The 20,613-nt window shown below is 41.7% G+C and overlaps 1 protein-coding gene across 5 annotated transcripts in view; it reads left to right on the forward strand.

Moving 5' to 3' along the window:
* Positions 1 to 9,834, forward strand: part of ST6GAL1 (ST6 beta-galactoside alpha-2,6-sialyltransferase 1) — a 162,634-nt gene extending 152,800 nt beyond the window's left edge. For all 5 annotated transcript variants that reach the window (XM_010337701.3, XM_010337700.3, XM_074404677.1 and 2 more), the window contains one exon: positions 6,829 to 9,834. In XM_010337701.3, the coding sequence (XP_010336003.1) occupies positions 6,829 to 7,070 (242 nt within the window). In that variant the 3' untranslated portion in view covers positions 7,071 to 9,834. The remainder of the gene's footprint in view (positions 1 to 6,828) is intronic.
* The last annotated feature ends 10,779 nt before the right edge of the window (positions 9,835 to 20,613 follow it).

Below are 20,613 nucleotides of genomic sequence, written 5' to 3' on the forward strand. Positions count from 1 at the left end.
TTATCCAGGAAAACTTCCCCAACCTAGCAAGGCAGGCCAATATTCAAGTCCAGGAAATACAGAGAACACCACAAAGATATTCCTCAAGCAGAGCAACCCCAAGGCACATAATCGTCAGATTCACCAGCATTGAAATGAAGGAGAAAATGCTAGAGGCAGCCAGAGAGAAAGGTCGGGTTACCCACAAAGGGAAGACCATCAGACTCACAGCAGATCTCTCAGCAGAAACCCTACAAGCCAGAAGAGAGTGGGGGCCAATAGTCAACATTCTTAAAGAAAAGAACTTTTAGCCCAGAATTTCATATCCAGCCAAACTGAACTTCATAAGTGAAGGAGAAATAAAATCCTTTATGAACAAGCAATTACTCAGATTTCATCACCACCAGGCCTGCTTTACAAGAGCTCCTGAAAGAAGCACTAAACATAGAAAGGAACAACTAGTACCAGCCACTCTAAAAACATACCAAATGGTAAAGAGCATCAACACAATGAAGAAACTGCATCAACTAACATGCAAAACAACCAGCTAGCATCAAAATGGCAGGATCAAATTCACACATAACGTATTAACCCTAAATGTAAATGGGCTAAATGCCCCAATCAAAAGACACAGACTGGCAAGTTGTATAAAGAGCCAAAACCCATCAGTGTGCTGTATTCAGGAAACCCATCTCACATGCAAGTATACACAAAGGCTTAAAATAAAGGGATGGAGGAAGATTTACCAAGCAAATGGAGAGAAAAAAAAAAAAAGCAGGAGTTGCAATCCTAGTCTCTGATTATTAAATAGACTTTAAACCAACAAAGATCAAAAGAGACAAAGAAGGACATTATGTAATGGTAAAAGGATCAATGCAACAAAAAAAGCGAACTGCCCTAAATATACATGCACCCAATACAGGAGTACCCAGATACATCAAGTAAGTTCTTAATGACTTACAAAGAGACTTAGACTCCCACACAATAATAGTGGGAGACTTTAATACCCCACTGTCAATATTAGACAGATCAATGAGACAGAAAATTAACAAGGATATCCAGGACTTGAACTCAGACATGAACCAAGCAAACCTAATAGACATTTACAGAACTCTCCACCCCAAATCCACAGAATATACATTTTTCTATGCACCACATTACATCTACTATAAAATTGACCACATAATTGGAAGTAAATCACTCCTCAGCAAATGCAAAAGAAATAATAACAAACAGTCTCTAAGACCACAGTGCAATCAAGGTAGAACTCAGAATTCAGAAACTAACTCAGAATCGCACAGCTTCATGGAAACTGAACAACTGGTTCTTGAATGTTGACTGGATAAACAATGAAATGAAGGCAGAAATAAAGATGTTCTTCGAAACCAACGAGGATGAAGACACAACATACCACAATCTCTGGGACACATTTAAAGCAGTGTCTAGAGGAAAATATATAGCAATAAATGCCCACATGAGAAGCAAGGAAAGATCTAAAATCCACACCCTATTGTCAAAACTGAAAGAGCCAGAGGAACAAGATAAAAAAAAAAAACTAGAAACCTAGCACAAGACAAGAAATAACTAAGATCAGAGCAGACTGAAGGAGATAGAGATACAAAAAATTGCTTTGAAAAATCAGTAAATCCTGGAGCTGATTTTTCGAAAAGATCAACAAAATAGACCACTAGCCAGATTAACAAAAAAGAAATGAGAGAATAATCAAATACATGCAATAAAAAATGATAAAGGGGATATCACCACAGATCCCACAGAAATCATCAGAGATTATTACAAACAACTCCATGCACATAAATCATCCAAACCATCATCAGAGATTATTACAAACAACTAGATGCACATAAACTAGTAAACCTGGAAGAAATGGATAAATTCCTGGACGCTTGCACCCTCCGAAGCCTAAACCACGAAGAAGTCGAAACCCTGAATAGACCAATAACAAGTGCTGAAGTTGAGGCAGCAATTAATAGGGTACCACCCAAAAAAAGCCCAGGTCCAGATGGGTTCACAGCCGAATTCTACCAGGCATATAAAGAGGAGCTGGTATCATTCCTTCTGAAACTATTCCAAACAATCCAAAAAGAGGGAATCCTTCCAAAATCATTTTATGAGACCAACATCATCCTGATACCAAAACCTGGCAGAGACTCAGCAAGAAAAGAAAACTTTAGGCCAATATCCATGATGAACATAGATGCAAAAATCTTCAATAAAATACTGGCAAACTGATTGCAACAGCACATCAAAAAGCTTATCCACCATGATCAAGTAGGCTTCATCCTGGGGATGCAAGGCTGGTTGAACATATGCAAGTCTATAAACGTAATTCACCACATAAACAGAACCAAAGACAAAAACCACATGATTATCTCAATAGATGCAGAGAAGGCCTTTGACAAAATTCAACAGCCCTTTATGCTAAAGACCATCAATAAACTAGGTGTTGATGGAATATATCTCAAAATAATAAAAGTTATTTACGATAAACCCACAGCCAGTCTATACTGAATGGGCAAAATCTTGAAGCATTCCCTTTGAAATCTGGCATTAGACAAGGATGCCCTCTCTCACCACTCCTATTCAATATAGTATTGGAAGTTCTAGCCAGGGCAATCAGGCAAGAAAAAGAAATAACGAATATTCAGTTAGGAAAGCAGGAAGTCAAACTGTCTCTATTTGCAGACGACATGATTGTATATTTAGAAGACCCCATTGTCTCAGCCCAAAATCTCCTGAAACTGATAAGCAACTTCAGCAAAGTCTCAGGATACAAAATTAATGTTCAGAAATCACAAGCATTCCTATACACCAATAACAGATGTAAAGAGAGCCAAATCAAGAACAAACTGCCATTCATAATTGTACAAAGAGAATAAAATACCTAGGAATACAACTAACAAGGAGCGTAAAGGACCTCTTCAAGAAGAACTACAAACCACTGCTCAACGAAATAAGAGAGGACACAAACAGATGGAGAAACATTCCATGCTCATGGTTCGAAGAATCAATATCGTGAAAATGGCCATACTGCCCAAAGTAATTTACAGATTCAATGCTATCCCCATCAAGCTACCAATGACCTTCTTCACAGAACTGGAAAAAACCACTTTAAACTTCATATGGAACCAAAAGAGAGCCCATATATCCAAGTCAATTCTAAGCAGAAAGAACAAAGCTGGAGGCATCACACTACCAGACTTCAAACTATACTACAAGGTGACAGTAATCAAAACAGCATGGTACTGGTACCAAAACAGAGATATAGACCAAGGGAACAGAACAGAGGCCTTGGAGGCAACACCACACATCTACAACCATCTGATCTGATCTTTGACAAACCTGACAAAAACAAGCAATGGGAAAGGATTCCCTGTTTAATAAATGGTGTTGGGAAAACTGGCTAGCCATGGGCAGACAGCAGAAACTGGATCCCTTCCTGACACCTTACCCTAAAATTAACTCCAGATGGATTAAAGACTTAAACATAAGACCTAACACCATAAAAACCCTTGAAGAAAAGGTAGGCAATACCATTCAGGACATAGACATAGGCAAGGACTTCATGACCAGAACACCAAAAGCATTGGCAACAAAAGCCAAAAGAGACAAATGGGACCTAATCAAACTCCACAGCTTCTGTGCAGCAAAAGAAACAGTCATTAGAGTGAATCAGCAACCAACAGAATGGGAAAAAATTTTTGCAATCTACCCATCTTACAAAGGGCTAATATCTAGACTCTACAGAGAACCAAAAACAGATTTATAAGAAAAAAACAAGCCCATTCAAAAGTGGGTGAAGGATATGAACAGACACTTTACAAAAGAAGACATATATGAGGCCAACAAACATATGAAAAAATGCTCAGCATCAGTGGTAATTAGAGAAATGCAAATCAAAACCACACTGAGATACCATCTCATGCCAGTTAGAATGGGGATCATTAAAAAATTTGGAGACAACAGATGCTGGAGAGGATGTGAAGAAATAGGAACACTTTTACACTGTTGGTGGGAGTGTAAATTAGTTCAACCATTGTAGAAGACAGTGTGGCAATTCCTCAAGTACCTGGAAATAGAAATTCCATTTGACCCAGCAATCCCTATACTGGGTATATATCCAAAGGATTATAAATCATTCTACTATAAAGACACATGCACATGAATGTTCATTGCAGCACTGTTTACAATAGCAAAGACTTCGAACCAACCAAAATGCCCATTGATGATAGACTGGACAAGGAAAATGTGGCATATATAAACCATGGAATACTATGCAGCCATAAAAAACAATGAGTTCGTGTCCTTTGTAGGGACATGGAGGAACCTGGAAACTATCATTCTTAGCAAACTGACACAAGAACAGAAAATCAAACACCACATGTTCTCACTCATTGGTGGGTGTTGAACAATGAGAACACGTAGACACAGGGAGGGAAGCATGACACACTGGGGTCTGTCAAGGGGAAATAAGGGTGGGACAGTGAGGGGTGGGAAGTTGGGGAGAGAGAGCATGGGGAGAAATGTCAGATACAGGTGATGGGGAGGAAGGCAGTAAATCACACTGCCATGTGCGTACCTGTGCAACAATCTTGCATGTTCTTCACATGTACCCCAAAACCTAAAATGCAATGAAAACAAAACAAAAAAACAAAAACAAACAAAAAAAGGATCAGTAACAGTGCTGTGCGGAGTTTACTGGAACAATGCTGGCCAGCGTTCCTCTTCTTGGATTTTCTCCACACCTCATGGTCTGTCTGCTCTTCCCCTCCTTTCTCCTTGAGTTGAGCTGGACCACTAAGCAATTTTTAATAGGGCTCTAGGATCTGCATAAGCAGAAGCTCACCACCCTGCCCCCTTCCTCAACATGCAGTGGGCCCCTTTTCCACCGAATGGCTGTTTTGAATAAAACTCTTTTGAGTTTCTCAATGAACTTAACTGGTAGCTACTGTCTCCAGCAGCCTGTGGGGGTTCCTTTGGGGCAGCCTTACTGTCAGGGGTTGGATTGTGGGAACAGTTTCAATGACACAATCAGAATGTGAGAGTGTAAGAGGTTTTTATTACTTACAGATCCTCAAGCTAGGCAGGATGATGAGAGAGTGGCAGACAGCAGTTCTCTGTCCAGAGGCTCATGGTAGCAAAAGCAATGTAGGCATGAAGGGAGGGCTTCCCCTGTTTAAGGGTCACCTAGGGTGGGGTGTCCTAATTTCACCAGGTTATTTTTCTGCTGGGTGCTTTAAATAGCAGGTTGGCTCAAAGCTGGATTTAAAACGGGGGGCTCCATGGAGGGACCTCTGTCTACATTAGTCAGCCTTGGCTGGACCTAGGCATCAAGCAACTACAGTTTCTCCACTACTTCAGTCAATGGCCCCAGCCCCACTCACCACTGTGTCACTTGTCTGCCTACCTCCCCTACTAGACTGCAGACTCCTTTAGGGTGGGAACTACTGTGTCTTCTCTTTGAGTCTGACATTGGATAGCCCTTTGGTAAATGTTCCCTGAGTAAGTGAATAAATATGTGTTCAACATGAGAGGCACTCCTTCATAGAGAGATTGGTGTTCTCAACCATATCACATCTTCTTCATACCTTTTTCTTTCACTTTTGGTTGGGTGCATTTGGGGCTCTTCCTGGAGCCCTGTTGAGCAGAAGTCATTGGCATTTTGGGAGACACAGCTTCCCATTGCCCTGTGCTGTTACCTTTACCACCAGTCCTCCCCTTTGCCCATCTTCATGGCCACTGCCCCTTCTGCATCCCACACCAGTGCTTCTGGGAGGTTTACTTGTCTTCTCCGGTGGGAAGTTCTCCTTCTCATAATCCCCAGGAGCACGTCTATGCCTTCATCAGTTAGTTGCAGAGCTTTCTTTTCTCTCCCACTCAACCAGGGGCAGCCAGAGGGCAGAGGCAAGGTTTATTTCATCTCTAATTCTTTTGGAACAAAGTTGCTGCTAGCAGTTTTGCTTTCAGTGAGAACTACCCTATTATAAAGATTCCATATTTATGGTATACAAAGGGGGTTTTAGAACCACGATCTTATTTAATCTTAACAGTGACCTGTGCAGTAGGAGCATTGGGTGGATCATTCCCTTGGAACAGATTAAGAGTCTGAGGCCCAAAGAGGGGATGTGTCCTGCCCAAGATGACTCAGCCAGTTGGGGACAAACATGGTGACAGCATGAGTCTTCTGCCTCCTGCTAGAGCCTGAATCCCAGAGTTCTGCACAGCCTCCCTGAAGAGCACCAACCTCCTAGGCTCTGATTGCTCTGCCTGAATGAGTAGAATCCATCAGTACAGACTGTGGAGTGCTCTTGTTCCAGTTGTCCTTTCTCCCAGCTAAGGGAAGAAAAGTCTTCCCTCCCCAACACTGTTTCATGCAAGTGCTATAAGAAATAGTCTGCTCCCAAACTGCACCCTCCAAGAGGCTCTCCAGGATGTCACAGTGCTAGAAAGTGCTAATTATACATGATGGCACTGTCTCCTCAATCAGCTCAGTAACCTTGTCCTCTTTCTTCAAATAAATTATTCCACGGATACATTCATTGACTGATTGATGGAGTAATTTAATCTACTAGCATCTGGGGAGGCTCTGTTATTCACCAGGCCCTGGCCTAGGTGCTGGGGATTCAAAGGTACCTAACGCTTATACGGCCCTGCATCCTAAGGAACACTGCTGGACTTGGCTTGTTGAAACTTGGATTGGGAATCACAGCCATAAATAAAAATTCCAGAGGGGAACCTCTCCATATTGGGGGTAATGAGCTTCTGGATTCTGGGCAGAGCTTTGGGGTGCTGGGGTTGTCGGGCATGACTCACCTCTGCTTCCCTCTCCAGGTATCATCATCATGATGACACTGTGTGACCAGGTGGATATTTATGAGTTCCTTCCATCCAAGCGCAGGACAGACGTGTGCTACTACCACCAGAAGTTCTTCGACAGTGCGTGCACGATGGGCGCCTACCACCCACTGCTCTACGAGAAGAATTTGGTGAAGCATCTCAACAAGGGCACAGATGAGGACATCTACCTGTTTGGAAAGGCCACACTGCCTGGCTTCCGGACCATTCATTGCTAAGCATAGGCTCCTCACTCTTCTCTATCAGGCACTGAATGGATGGTCTTTGGCCACCCCAGCCTGGGAAGACCATTTTCCTGAACAATTCCAGCCTGCTCCTTTTACTCTAGGGGCCTCTGTCAGCAAGAGCACTGGGGCTTCAGGAGCCTGTGATTCAAGAAATCAGATCCAGCCTTCCCTGTGGCCAGACAGTTTATGAGCCCAGAGCCTCCTCCCACACACATGCACATATACCTAGCATTCTTTCCAGACAGCATCCTCCCCACCTTCCACCGTGGTAGATGCAAAATCTACCTTTCCCATCAGGGATGCCAAAGCTGGGTTTCGTTTTTCCTAACAGAATGATGCCATTCTTACAGACCAATGCTCTATATTGCTTGAAATCTGCATCTAAATATTGATTTCACGTTTTAAAGAAATTCTCCCAAATTACAATTGTGCCCAATGCAGGGTGGCTCTGGGGTGGGGGGGAGCAGGTAGGTGGTACAGGGGATTGGAAACATGCTCAACTCCTTCAGAACAAAGTTGCTCCCAAGGTCCATGTCCCTGGAACATGTTCCTATCACTCTGGCTGGCTGGGCTGGTCCTTAGACTGGGTGCTTATGAGCAAAGCGTCTTGATTAGTCTTTTTCTCTCCATGTGGAGATGGAAGATATGGAAGGATACAGTCTCAGTCCTCAAGTTGCTCCTGTTCAGTGAGAGAGACAGACATCTGAACAGGCAGGTAGAATTCAGTGTGCTCAGTGCACTGGGGACTTGTAGAGAGAGGGGCTTGCTCTCTGAGCACCCAGGAGGGCCACACACTTAAACTGTGTTTGTGGATCACAGAAGACTTTGTAATACCGGGGGCATTCAAATGAGTCTTAGAGGGAGAGAAGAAGCTTGGCAAGCAGATTACATCTGAGTCATTTGACTTGTGTTTTTTTCTTCCAATATTTATTCTCTAAGATCTACCTAAACTTAGAGACTCAAGATATTTTTTTGAGGAAACCTCCTACCCATGTCTGAGGTAGCAAGTGCAGCCTCATGACAGATACCAGGTAATCCAGATCCCCAAAACCTGATTTCTCCAGGCTTGGCTGGGCCTGACCCTATCCTACCAGCTGGGTTTGCACACCATACTCCCACTCTTTTTTTTAATACCTACCGCCAAATCTCCTCCTAACCACCATCTGTTTTGTTGTTGTTTTTTTTTCCTTTTCAAGTCATCTTCCCCTCAGAAATTTCTTTTAAGCATTTATTTTTTTGCTTTAAAAGCATTGTGACCTCGATTTATTTGAGCTCATGGGCCTTTGCATGTCTCTCAGGGAGTAGTGGTGTGGCTCCCCAGACTTATGTCATCCTCAGAGGTCAGAACCTTGGAGATTGTAACTGATTCTCATCAGGTGTGAGAAGTGTGATATCAGATTGCAATGCCCTGCACTTCTTCTTTGCAAGAAAGCATCATCAGGGCAAACATGCTCTCCAGATGGTTTTCCTAAGTCCCCTCTCCCTGACAGGAAATCATACTGGACCCATGCAGTCCCTGGTGTGGAGCAGTTAAAAGACTTGCACAAGATCACCAAGTCATACTGTAGAGCTAGGATTCCTAGAGCCAGGCCTCTGGACTCTCAAGGCTGGCACCATGTGCTCAAGGGGATCTAATGTTTGGGCTCCACACCAACCATCTTGGAGCTGGGATCCTCACTCACTACCAAACCCTCAGCTTGTGTAGTTAGAAAGGCCTTGATTTTCGAATTGATGCTCCCCTACTGACTAGCTATGCCACTCTGGGCAAATGCTCTTTCTTGAGCCTCTGTTTCCACATCTGTGAAGTGGGGATGATGATCCTATCTCACAGTGCTGTGGTGAGGGTGACAGGAAAGCACCTGTCCTGGCTCTGCACCTGGTACATAGTAGGTGCTCAGTACATGCAGGTTTCCTTCCTGCCTTCAGTAGGGACCTGCTCTGTGTTCACACCTGAGCGGCATGCACCCTGCTGTGACTGAGGCTAGTGGGGAAGAGGTCCTGTCCTCAGGGAATTAACTGTCATATTGGGAGATAACAACAACCCTCCTTGGAACACCCAAGAAACCATGCAAAGCAGTGGACAGCACAGAACATGCCCCTCCTCCTCGCTGCCCACAGCTCCAGTCTGATTCTGCTTGGCAATGGGCAGAGCATGTGGGCTGCTTCACTGCTGTGTAGGACAAGTCCTTTACCCCTTTCTGGGCCCATGAACTCCTGGCTTGGTTTATGTTCTGATTTGACACGCTGATTTTAATCTTCGAATCATGACCACTGAGTGCCGAGGAGGTACCATTCTGACAGCTGGACATCCATGTTGGTGTGGAGACTGAGACGACACTGGGTAGAATCTAGTTTTTAATTATTAATATGAAGGATCGAATTAATTTAAATATAATTCTGAAGTCTACAGAACTTTTAGTTCTATGCTGTCTATATGTGGATGCTTTGGTAAAATGCAAATTATGAGATGGATGTTATTGATGGTCTGGTGAGATGTTTCATATTTTTGACAGTTAATTTAAAAACCATGACTGAATGCTGCCTCTGTCTATGGGATTCTGTCTTCTTTGATAGCCATTTATTCATCTGCATCATGGGGCCCTCTCTAATCCTTCCACCAATGAAATAAGCTATTGCTATTGGTTTAGAGTTGAGACATCAGTCTCAGAAACTTCTGAAACATGCCTAAGCTAATTCTGAATTACCCAAGGATTATGTCAAATTTTAAAATAAATGTGTGTGTGTGTTTTTTTAAGCTCCTTCTATCTTCTGACTTGCTAAGGGAACAACTGCTGATTGCCAAATTTTGTTTCCAAAGAGGACACAACTGAGATCCTGAACCCCCCAATTCTTAGCCACTAGTCCTCTAGCCTTAGACTTACACTTCAGTACTCTAGGAAAAGAAATGTGTAGTTTATTGAAAGAATTGCCTCTTTGAAATATTTTACTGATTTACTGATTTTGGTGGTTTCTTTTTTTTTTTTCCTTTTTGCCTGGATTCACATAACTAACCTGTTGCATCAAATGAGGGATGGAGTCGGGCAGAAAGCAAATATAAGGAAGATCCTTCCCTCGGTTTCCAAAACTCTAAATTCCTTAAATGAATGATGGCTTAAAAGGACAGCTAAAATGTCTGGACACAAATCCTCAGGTGGAGCATGCGTTAAGGGAGAGAGGACGATTCCTTTCTCCTGTGAACTGGCCACCCCCTTGTTACAGGTTGACTTGTGTCCCCCCAAGATTCAGATGTCGGAAGTCCTAACCTCCAGTACTGCAAAATTAGCTAAGATGAGGTCATATTGGACTAGGTTGGGCCCCTACTTCAGTATGGCTGATGTCCTTTAGAAATGTGGAAATTTGGAAACAGACATACATACAGGGAGAATGCCATGAAGGCTGAGATCACAGATAGCACTCACCTGCAACCTCCACTCCCACCCCACTAGTAGGGTTATCCCCACTGACAAAGCCTGACTCTCGGTGTCTTAGATACTGTTCTTAGAGAGGGCTTCATGCCCTGGTGGTGTGCTGAACCTGTACCAGTGCCTGGCCTTTAGAGCCATGAGCAAGATGAGGAGAGGGGACACACAGGACTTGGAGACTGCCACCTCCTTCCTAGTCCCAGATCCTCCTCTGGGTGCTTGGTTTCCACTTCCCTTGTGACTCCCTGTGCAGCCCTCAGGGATGTGTTGTAATGTGATGGAGAGTGCACTGTCACTCCAATGGACCTTCCCCTCTCACTTGGAGCAGGAACATTGGCTCAGGAAACTCATACTATGGGATGGGATAATGTAATCAGCTCAGGAGAGAGGCAAAAGCCTTCTCAGTACTCCTGAAATCTCACTGCCCAAAGCACTGGCGTCTCCATCCCAATGTTCTTAGGATGAATTAGAAAACAAGTTTATAATGGGAAGAATAATTCTCTTTGGTCCAGTGAATACACATTAAACAGCCACCATGTGCCTGACACTGGGAATAGGATGAAAACTCAGGGCACCTGCCTTTCAAAGAAACAGAGGGCTACAAGAATGGGCCTGCCCTGCCTGTGGTTAGGTATTGTCATGCTAATGTGAGATTAGTGATGTTATTTTCTGGAAAACTAAGCCTGGATAACACTGCTACTGTTAGGCACACATTCATAACTGCTTAGAATAAAAATAGTGTGCAAATGCCAAATACAAAGACGTGACAATATATGGTAAGGTAAAATAATGACATTATAGAGGAAACATTCATTTTAACATGGAGATTTGGGGAGTCTTGAGGATGGGCAAGATTATTTTTTCTTTAAAATGTACTTTCTATGAAAGTAATACACATTCAGTGTCAAAAGAACACCAAATTTTAAAAAGAGAAAAAGAACCACGTTCTCCATCCTATGATTCCAAGGTAATTTCTACCAGCAGTTTCCAGTTCTACTTTAAAATATAATATTTTTATACAAATGAGAACAAATCCTTTTTATTTAAAAAACTCATCATAAAAATGATTCTGGATCATTAAGGACCTTTTAAAAAACAGGCTTTGTAATGGTTGACTGATATTCTGTCATAAGGATGTGTTGTAATTTACACACAACTTGTTCCTAGAGGTGGGCATCCAGCTTATTTACATTTGTTTTCTCCAAAATAACAAAATACATAAGCACATGTTCTCAAGTCTGATTATCCCGAGGTGGGAAGTGGGATTAGGGGGTGGGATGAGTACTATTTTCCCATCAGGAAATGTGGCTGGGAGACTCGGAATCATATTAAGGGAACTTCTGGAACAGTCTGAGAGAACTGGAAAAAGACCAGGTAATAAACTGATGGCAGATATTTCAAGATAGCTGAATAGGAACAGCTCTGGAGTGCAGTTCCCAGCAAGAAGAACACAGAGGGTGAGCGATCACTGCATTTCCAAACGAGTTTCAGACCAGGAGATTCCTGAGCTGAAAAGTGCCATGAGTTTCCAGCATGGCTATTTCAGTTGGTGCTGCAGGTCTCCGCACAAACATTCACACAAATCTAGGTGGCTGTTTCAACAGGCGCCTGGAATATCTGGGATACACAGCTGCCCATTCAACTGAAGAAAAGGGGGCTGAAACAGGGAGCCAGGTGATTTGGCTCGGTGGGTCCCACCACCTGCAAAGTCCAGCAATCTGAAATGCTCTGGATTGAGAGTTTCGCGGCAAGTGCAGCTGGACCTGGGACAGTCTAGCTAGGTGTTGGGGGCAGGGTGGGGGTGAGCGTCAGCCATTACCAAGGCAGTCCGCCACTATGGAGGCATTTCACCATTACCGAGGCAGTCCACCATTACCGAGGCAGACCACCATTACTGAGACAGTTCTAACAGGGAGTTCACACAGCAGCTGGGCAGAGCCCTCAGCAGCTCAGTAACGCTTCTGCTGGCAGACTGTGGCTAGACTACCACCTTGCTGGGCAGGGCATCTGAAAAAAGGTAGCAGCACTTCAGGAACTAATAAATAAAGCCCCACCTTCCTGGGACAGAGCACTTGGGGCAAAAGGTGTTTATGAGTTCCGCAGCAGCAGACTTAAACGTATCTGCCTAGAAGCTCTGAATGGAACAATGGAGCTCCCAGCTCAGCACTAGAGCTGAGACAGACTGTCTCCTTAAGCAGCTCTCTGACCCCTGTATATCCAAAGAGACACATCGTAAAGGAGATCTCAGGCTGACATCTGGCGGATACCCTTCTGGGACAAAGATAACAGAAGAAGAAACTGGCAGCAACTCTTACTGTTCTGCAGCCCCTGTGGGTGATCTCCAGGAAAGCAGGGTCTGGAGTGGACCTACAGCAGGCCTACAGCAGAGAGGCCTGATGGTTAGAAGGAAAACTAAAAAACAGAATAACTTCAACATCAACAAAAAGTATGTCTACTCAGAGATCCCATCCGAAAGTCACCAACTACAAAGACCACAGGTAATATGGGAAGAAACCAGCACAAAAAAGATGAAAACATAAAAAACTAGAATGCCTCTCCTCCTCCAAGGGATCACAACTCCACAATAGGAAGGAAACAAAGATGGATGGAGAATGAGTCTGATGAATTGATAGAAACAGGCTTCAGAAAGTGGGTAATAACAAACTTCTCTGAGCTAAAAGAACATGTTCTAACCCAATGCAAAGAAACTAAGAATGCTGAAAAAAGGTTAGACTAAATGTTAACAAGAATAAACAGCTTAGAGAAGAATATAAATGACCTGATGGAGCTGAAAAACACAAGAGAACTTTGCGAAGCATACACAAGTTTCAATAGCTGAATCAACCAAGCAGAAGAAAGGATATCAGAGATTGATGCTCAAATCAATAAAATAAATGAGAAGGCAAGACTAGAGAAAAAAGAATGAAAAGAAATGAACAAAGCCTACAAGAAATATGGGATTATGTGAAAAGACCTAACCTACATTTGATAGGTGTACCTGAATGTGATGGAGAGAATGAATTCAAAATGGAAAACACTCTTCAGGGTATTATCCAGAAAAACGTTCCCAACCTAGCAAGGCAGGCCAATATTCAAGTCCAGGAAATACAGAGAATACCACAAAGATATCCCTCAAGCAGAGCAACCCCAAGGCACATAATAGTCAGATTCACTGGAGTTGAAATGAAGGAAAAAAATGCTACGGGCAGCCAGAGAGAAAGGTTGGGTTATCCAAAAAGGGAAACCCACCAGACTCACAGCAGATCTCTCGGCAGAAACCCTACAAGCCAGAAGGGAGTGTGGGCCAATATTCCAAATCCTTAAAGAAAAGAATTATCAACTTAGAATTTCATATCCAGCCAAACTAAGCTTCATAAGTGAAGGAGAAATAAAATCCTTTACGAATAAGCAATTGCTGAGAGATTTCATCACCTCCAGGCCTGCCATACAAGAGCTCCTGAAAGAAGCACTAAACATAGAAAGGAACACCAGTACCAGCCAATCCAAAAGTGTACCAAATGGTAAAGACCATCGACACAATGAAGAAACTGCATCAACTAACATGCAAAACAACCAGCTAGCATCAAAATTGCAGGATCAAATTCACACATAACAGTATTAACCTTAAATGTAAATGGGCTAAATGCCCCAATCAAAAGACACAGACTGGCAAATTAGATAAAAAGTCAAAACCCATCAGTGTGCTGTATTCAGGAAACCCATCTCATGTGCAAGGACACACATAGGCTCAAAATAAAGGGATGGAGGAAGATTTACCAAGCAAATGGAGAGGAAAAAAAAAAATCAGTAGTTGCAATCCTAGTCTCTGATAAAATAGACTTTAAACCAACAAAGATCAAAAGAGACAAAGAAGGACATTACATAATGGTAAAAGGATCAATGCAACAAGAAGAGCTAACTATCCTAAATATATATGCACCCAATACAGGAGCATCCAGATACATAAAGCAAGTTCTTAATGACCTACAATAGTGATAGACTTTAACACCCAACTGCCAATATTAGACAGATCAATGGGACAGAAAATTCACAGAGACCTCTAGGACTTGAACTCAGACCTGAACTAAGCAAACCTAATAGCCATCTACAGAACTCTCCACCCCAAATCCACAGAGTATACATTCTTCTCACTACCACATCACACCTACTCTAAAATTGACCGCATAATTGGAAGTAAATCACCGCATAATTGGAAGTAAATCACTCCTCAGCAAATGCAAAAGAACAGAAATCATAATAGTCTCTCAGACCACAGCACAATCAAATTAGAACTCAGGATTAAGAAACTAACTCAGAATTGCACAGCTTCATGGAAACTGAAGAAGTGGCTCTTGAATGTTGACTGGATAAACAATAAAATGAAGGCAGAAAAAAGATGTTCTTTAAAACCAACAAGAACAAATACACAATGTACCAGAATCTCTGGGACACATTTAAAGCCGTGTCTAGATGGAAATTTATAGCAATAAATGCCCACACAAGAAACAAGGAAAGATCTAAAATTGACACCCTATTATTAAAATGGAAAGACCTAGAGAAGCAAGATAAAAAAAAAAAAACCCTCAAAATCTAGCAGAAGACAAGAAATAACTAAGATCAGAGCAGAACTGAAGGAGACAGAGACACAAAAAACCCTTAAAAAAAAATCAGTAAATCCAGGAGCTGGTTTCTTGAAAAGATCAACAAAATAGACAGGCTGCTAGCCAGATTAATAAAAAAGAAAAGAGAGAAGAATCAAATAGATGCAATAAAAAATGATAAAGGGGATATCACCACCAATTCCACAGAAATACAAACCACCATCAGAGATTACCACAAACAACTCTATGCACATAAACCAGTAAACCTGGAAGAAATGAATAAATTCCTGGACACTTGCACCCTCCCAAGCCTAAACCAGGAAGAAGTTGAAACTCTGAATAGACCAATAAAAAGGGCTGAAGTTAAGCCAGCAATTAAGAGCCTACCAACCAAAAAAAGCCCAGGTCCAGATGGGTTCACAGCCGAATTCTACCAGACATACAAAGAGAAGCTAGTACCACTCCTTCTGAAACCATTCGAAACAATCCCAAAAGAGGGAATCCTTCCTCAATCATTTTATGAGACCATCCTGATACCTAAACCTGGCAGAGACTCAATAAAAAAAGAAAATTTCAGGCTAATATCCACAATGAACATAGATGAAAAAAATCTTCAATAAAATACTGGCAAACCAATTGCAACAGCACATCAAAAAGCTTATCTATCATGATCAAGTAGGCTGCATCCTGGGGATGCAAGGCTGGTTCAACATACGCAAGTCTATAAATGTAATTCACCACATAAACAGAACCAAAGACAAAAACCACATGATCATCTCAATAAATGCAGAGAAGGCCTTTGACAAAATTCAACAGCCCTTTATGCAAAAAACTTTCAATAAACTAGGTATAGATGGAACATATCTAAAATAATAAAAGCCATTTATGACAAACCCACAGCCAATGTCATACTGAATGGGCAAAACCTGGAAGCATTCCCTTTGAAATCTGGCACTAGACAAGGATGCCCTCTCTCACCACTCCTATTCAATATAGTATTGGAAGTTCTAGACGGAGGAATCAGGCAAGAAAAAGAAATAAAGGATATTCAATTAGGAAAGGAGGGAGTCAAACTGTCTCTATTTGCAGACGACATGATTGTATATTTAGAAGACCCCATTGTCTCAGCCCAAAATCTCCTGAAACTGATAAGCAAATTCAGCAAAGTCTCAGGATACAAAATCAATGTTCAGAAATCACAAGCATTCCTATACACCAATAACAGACTAAAAGAGAATCAAATCAAGAGCGAAATTCCATTCACAATTGCTACAAAGAGAATAAAATACCTAGAAATACAACTAACAAAGGATATAGAGGACCTCTTCAAGGATAACTACAAACCACTGCTTATGGAAATAAGAGAAGACACAAACAGATGGAAAAACATTCCATGCTCATGGTTAGGAAGTGTCAATAATGTGAAAATGGTCATACTGCCCAAAGTAATTTACAGATTCAATGCTATCCCCATCAAGCTACCTGTAACCCTCTTCACAGAACTGGAAAAAACCACCTTAAACTTCATATGGAACCAAAAGAGAGCCCACATAGCCGAGACAATCCTAAGCAAAAAGAACAAAGCGGGAGGCATAATGATACCTGACTTCGAACTATACTACAAGGCTACAGTAATCAAAACAGCTTGGTACTGGTACCAAAACAGAGATATAGACCAATGGAACACAACAGAGGCCTCAGGGGCAATGCTGCACATCTACAACCATCTGATCTTTGACAAACCTGACAAACCTCTTCTTAGAAGGAAACCAGTCAAATTGGGTTAAGGCCCATCCTAATGATCTCATTTTAAATTAGTCACCTCTTTAAATGCCCTCTGTCCACATACAGTCACATGCTCAGGATTGGAAATTAGGACATCAGCATATGAATTCTGAGGGGACACAACTGAGCTCATAACAAACAATAAACATTACTTTCTCTCACAGTTACTATGAGTCAGAAATTTACGAGTCATTTAGCTGAATACTTCTGGCTTGCGGTCTCAAAGATTGCAGCCAAGATGGCAACTAGGGCTTTCATTATCATCAGAACTTAATATATATCCTATATTTCATTCTCCCTTTCAAACTACCAAGTTTTCTGTTGCCATGCGTTTTACAATATGCTTTAACCTATATTTCATCCCTTATCAGAGTCAGAAATGAAACAGTATCTTGTATTTTTGTAAGATAAGTAGTTTGACACACTTTTAATCACCCATCCTTAGATTTTACTAACATTAGAATTTTGGATTCAGAATATCATTGTTCTTTGGCAAATAATTTTTGGTATTATCATTTGGTTTTATAATGAAAACTACAATGTATTTTTAATGCACATTTCTATTTTAAATTGGTTAATTACTCAGCAGCTACCCTTTTACACATGACAGCTCCATTCTTTTCAAGACAGTCTTGTTCTATGACTGAGGCTGGAGTCTAATGGCACAATCTTTGCTCACTGCAACACCCACCTGTGGGGTTCAACTGATTTTCCTGTCTCAGCCTCCCAAGTAGCTGGGATTACAGGTGTGCACCACCATGCCCAGTTAATTTTTGTATTTTTAGTAGAGATGGTGTTTCATCATGTTGGTCAGGCTGGTCTCGAACTCCTGACTTCAGGTGATCTGCCCACCTTGGCCTCCCAGAGTGCTGGGATTACAGGCATTAGCCACTGCGCCTGGCCAACAGCTTCACTCTTAATGCTCTTTATTTGCTCAATTTATCACCCTATTGTAGTACACCTTCAAATAATTTTTTTCAAGGATACATGAATCCTTGCATAGCTGAGAATGTCTCTGTTTTAATACATGAAAGTTAAATTGGGTGTAAAATTCTAGGGGTAACAATTATTTTCTTTTAAAACACTACAGTAAAATTATATTCTGATTCAGTTGCAAGGTTAAAAAAAATAGCATGGAAGGCAAAAATCATGCATAGAAGTTAAAATCACTCCTGAATTTAATTCCTTAAAATGTCTATCATCCCCGGTCCAGGCCCTTGAAAACTCAAAAGCCTAGGATTATCTTCTATTTTGCCTTTGACTGAAGTTCCCCTTTCTCTGAGGCATAGAAGGCCAAACATCTGCTGGCAAAGCAGAAGTCTGAAACTGGATTCTTGTTAGGCAAAACATAAATTATTCTGTGAAGTTATGTAGATTGTTCCCAAAGGCCCAGGTCTTGGAAGAAGTTTGTCTGCTTGGAAGGATCACGAAGCAAAGTCAACTAAGATTGAGCACCATCTGTTCTGGGAAGCCTTCCTTGATTCTGCAGCTCCCTCCCCTTCTAAGAAAAGCTTTGGTAGGTGCCCCTGTGCTTTTCTTTGCATTCTGTGGTTGTCTCTGCATACATTGTGTTATAGTAAAGCAATGTGTTGAGCCTCGTTGGGACAGGGCTTGGGTCTGATTTGTCTTTATTGTCTATAGAAAATGAAGATGGGCCGGGTGCAGTGACTCACACCTGTAATGCCAGCACTTTGGCAGGCCAAGGATGCAGGATGGCTTGAGGCTGGGAGTTCAAAACTAGCCTGGGCAACATTGGGAGATTCTGTCTATAAGAAATAAAAAGTTTGTTGGATGTGGTTATACACACCTGTGGTCCTGGCTACTCAAGAAGCTGAGGTGGGAGGATTGCTTGAGCCTGGGAGGTGAAGGCTGCAGTGGGGTATGATGGCACCACTCACTGCAGCCTGGTGACACAAGAAGATCCTGTCTGGAAAAAAAAAAAAAAATGATGATGATGATGGTTGATTGGTTGAAAGGTTGTTAAACTGAACCGGAAGATACAGTATTCTGGAAACAATACTAACCAATTTCCTCGGGTTCTGTATTGTCAGATAAACTTTTTAATCGTGCTAACATTGTGACTTCAAAAATGGTACATTTCACATTGAAAAGAAAAAACAGAGAACATTTCATCCCTAGATGTTTCATGTCCTATGCTAAGTGGGCCAGTGTGAAGCCCAAGGTAATATAGATCAATAAGCCCACTTTGTTTCTAAAGCAAATGCTCTTGTTTTCTCAGAACAGTGTTTCATCACCTCAGCCTTCCAGGGGAATAAAATAATGGTAAGTTTAATAAAATAATTAAATAACCAAATCCTTATTGGTGGGGTTGGAGAGCATTCCACATTTCTGTTATAATATCATACCTTCACAGACACGTTGTAGATTCTTGTGTCACAAACAATAGTCATTTCCTCTAGCAACCTTATCCTGTGAAATTCTCTTTTGTTTTCTTTCTTTTCTTTTCTCTTTTTTTCTTTCTTTTTCTGAGACAGGGTTTCACTCTGTCACCCAGGCTGGAGTGCATAATCTTGGCTCACTGCAACCTCTACCTCCTGGCTCAAACCATCCTCCCACCTCAGCCTCCCAAGTACTTGAGACTACAGGCATGCATCACCAGGTCTGGCTAATTTTTTGTATTTGTGATAAAGTTGGGGTTTTGCCATGTTGCCCAAGCCGGGCTTGATCCTATCTCAAAAAATCCTGAGTTCAGATGATTCACTCACCTCGGCTTCCCAAAGTATTGGAATTACAGACTTGAGCCACCACACCCAGCCTATCTTTAAATACATAAAAAGGGGCTTTCAATGAAAAAGAAAAACACATCCAGAGGATGTGCCATATTTTCCTTTTAATTACAGAATTGTTTCATGTTCATTGTAGGAAAACATAGTAGTATAGATAAAAAGAAAGGAAAAACATGTTTTGTTATATTACCTTCTAGATCAAAATTTACCATGTCTTTCTTAAGAGTGAATAAGTGCTTCCTGTTATTATTTTTACAACTTCCTCTGCACAATGGAGGTGGCACAACAAAGCTCGAAAGATTCCTAGAATTTCATTTCCAGGCAGCTTAAACTAGGAAATTAGTGTTGGGAGTGGCCAGTCCTTTTCTGCACTGAAAAAAAATTTAACAGTGAGGTACGATTGGCCTAAAATAAACTGCACAATTTGACAAATTTTGTATACAACTGTGAAACCATCACCACAATCAAATGTGAACATATCTATCACCCACTGAGGTTGTTTCTTCATTCCCTTGATAACCCCTTCCTTCCATCCCTCCCTGCTTCTCCCCATTCCCAGGAACTTTCTGTTTTTGCACTACAGATCAGTTTGCATTTTTTCGAATTGTATATAAATGCAACCATACAGTATGGACCCTGTATCTGTATCAGTCAGGATTCAACCAAAGAAAGTGGGGTCGGGGTAAAATGTACATATGAATCTGTTACAGGAAATTGGCTTCATGCAGTTGTGGTAGCTGGTAAAGGAGTCTCTTTAAGGCTGTTTCCATGTCTGATTCTAGAGTTGGAAGTCTACTGGGCAAAAAGTCAAGATGATCACAAGCGGGCTGGCATGAATAAGCATGAGCTGGAGCCTCACAAGGATAGGCTGAAACTCTTGTCCATTCTTGTTGCCTCTGATGTTGGTGATGAGGCTATCTTGCAGAAGCTAGGGCCCTTTATCACAAAATTAAACACATACATGGTCTTAAAGTCAGAA

The sequence above is a fragment of the Saimiri boliviensis genome, chromosome 8 (assembly GCF_048565385.1).
Source record: "Saimiri boliviensis isolate mSaiBol1 chromosome 8, mSaiBol1.pri, whole genome shotgun sequence".
NCBI lineage: Eukaryota > Metazoa > Chordata > Mammalia > Primates > Cebidae > Saimiri > Saimiri boliviensis.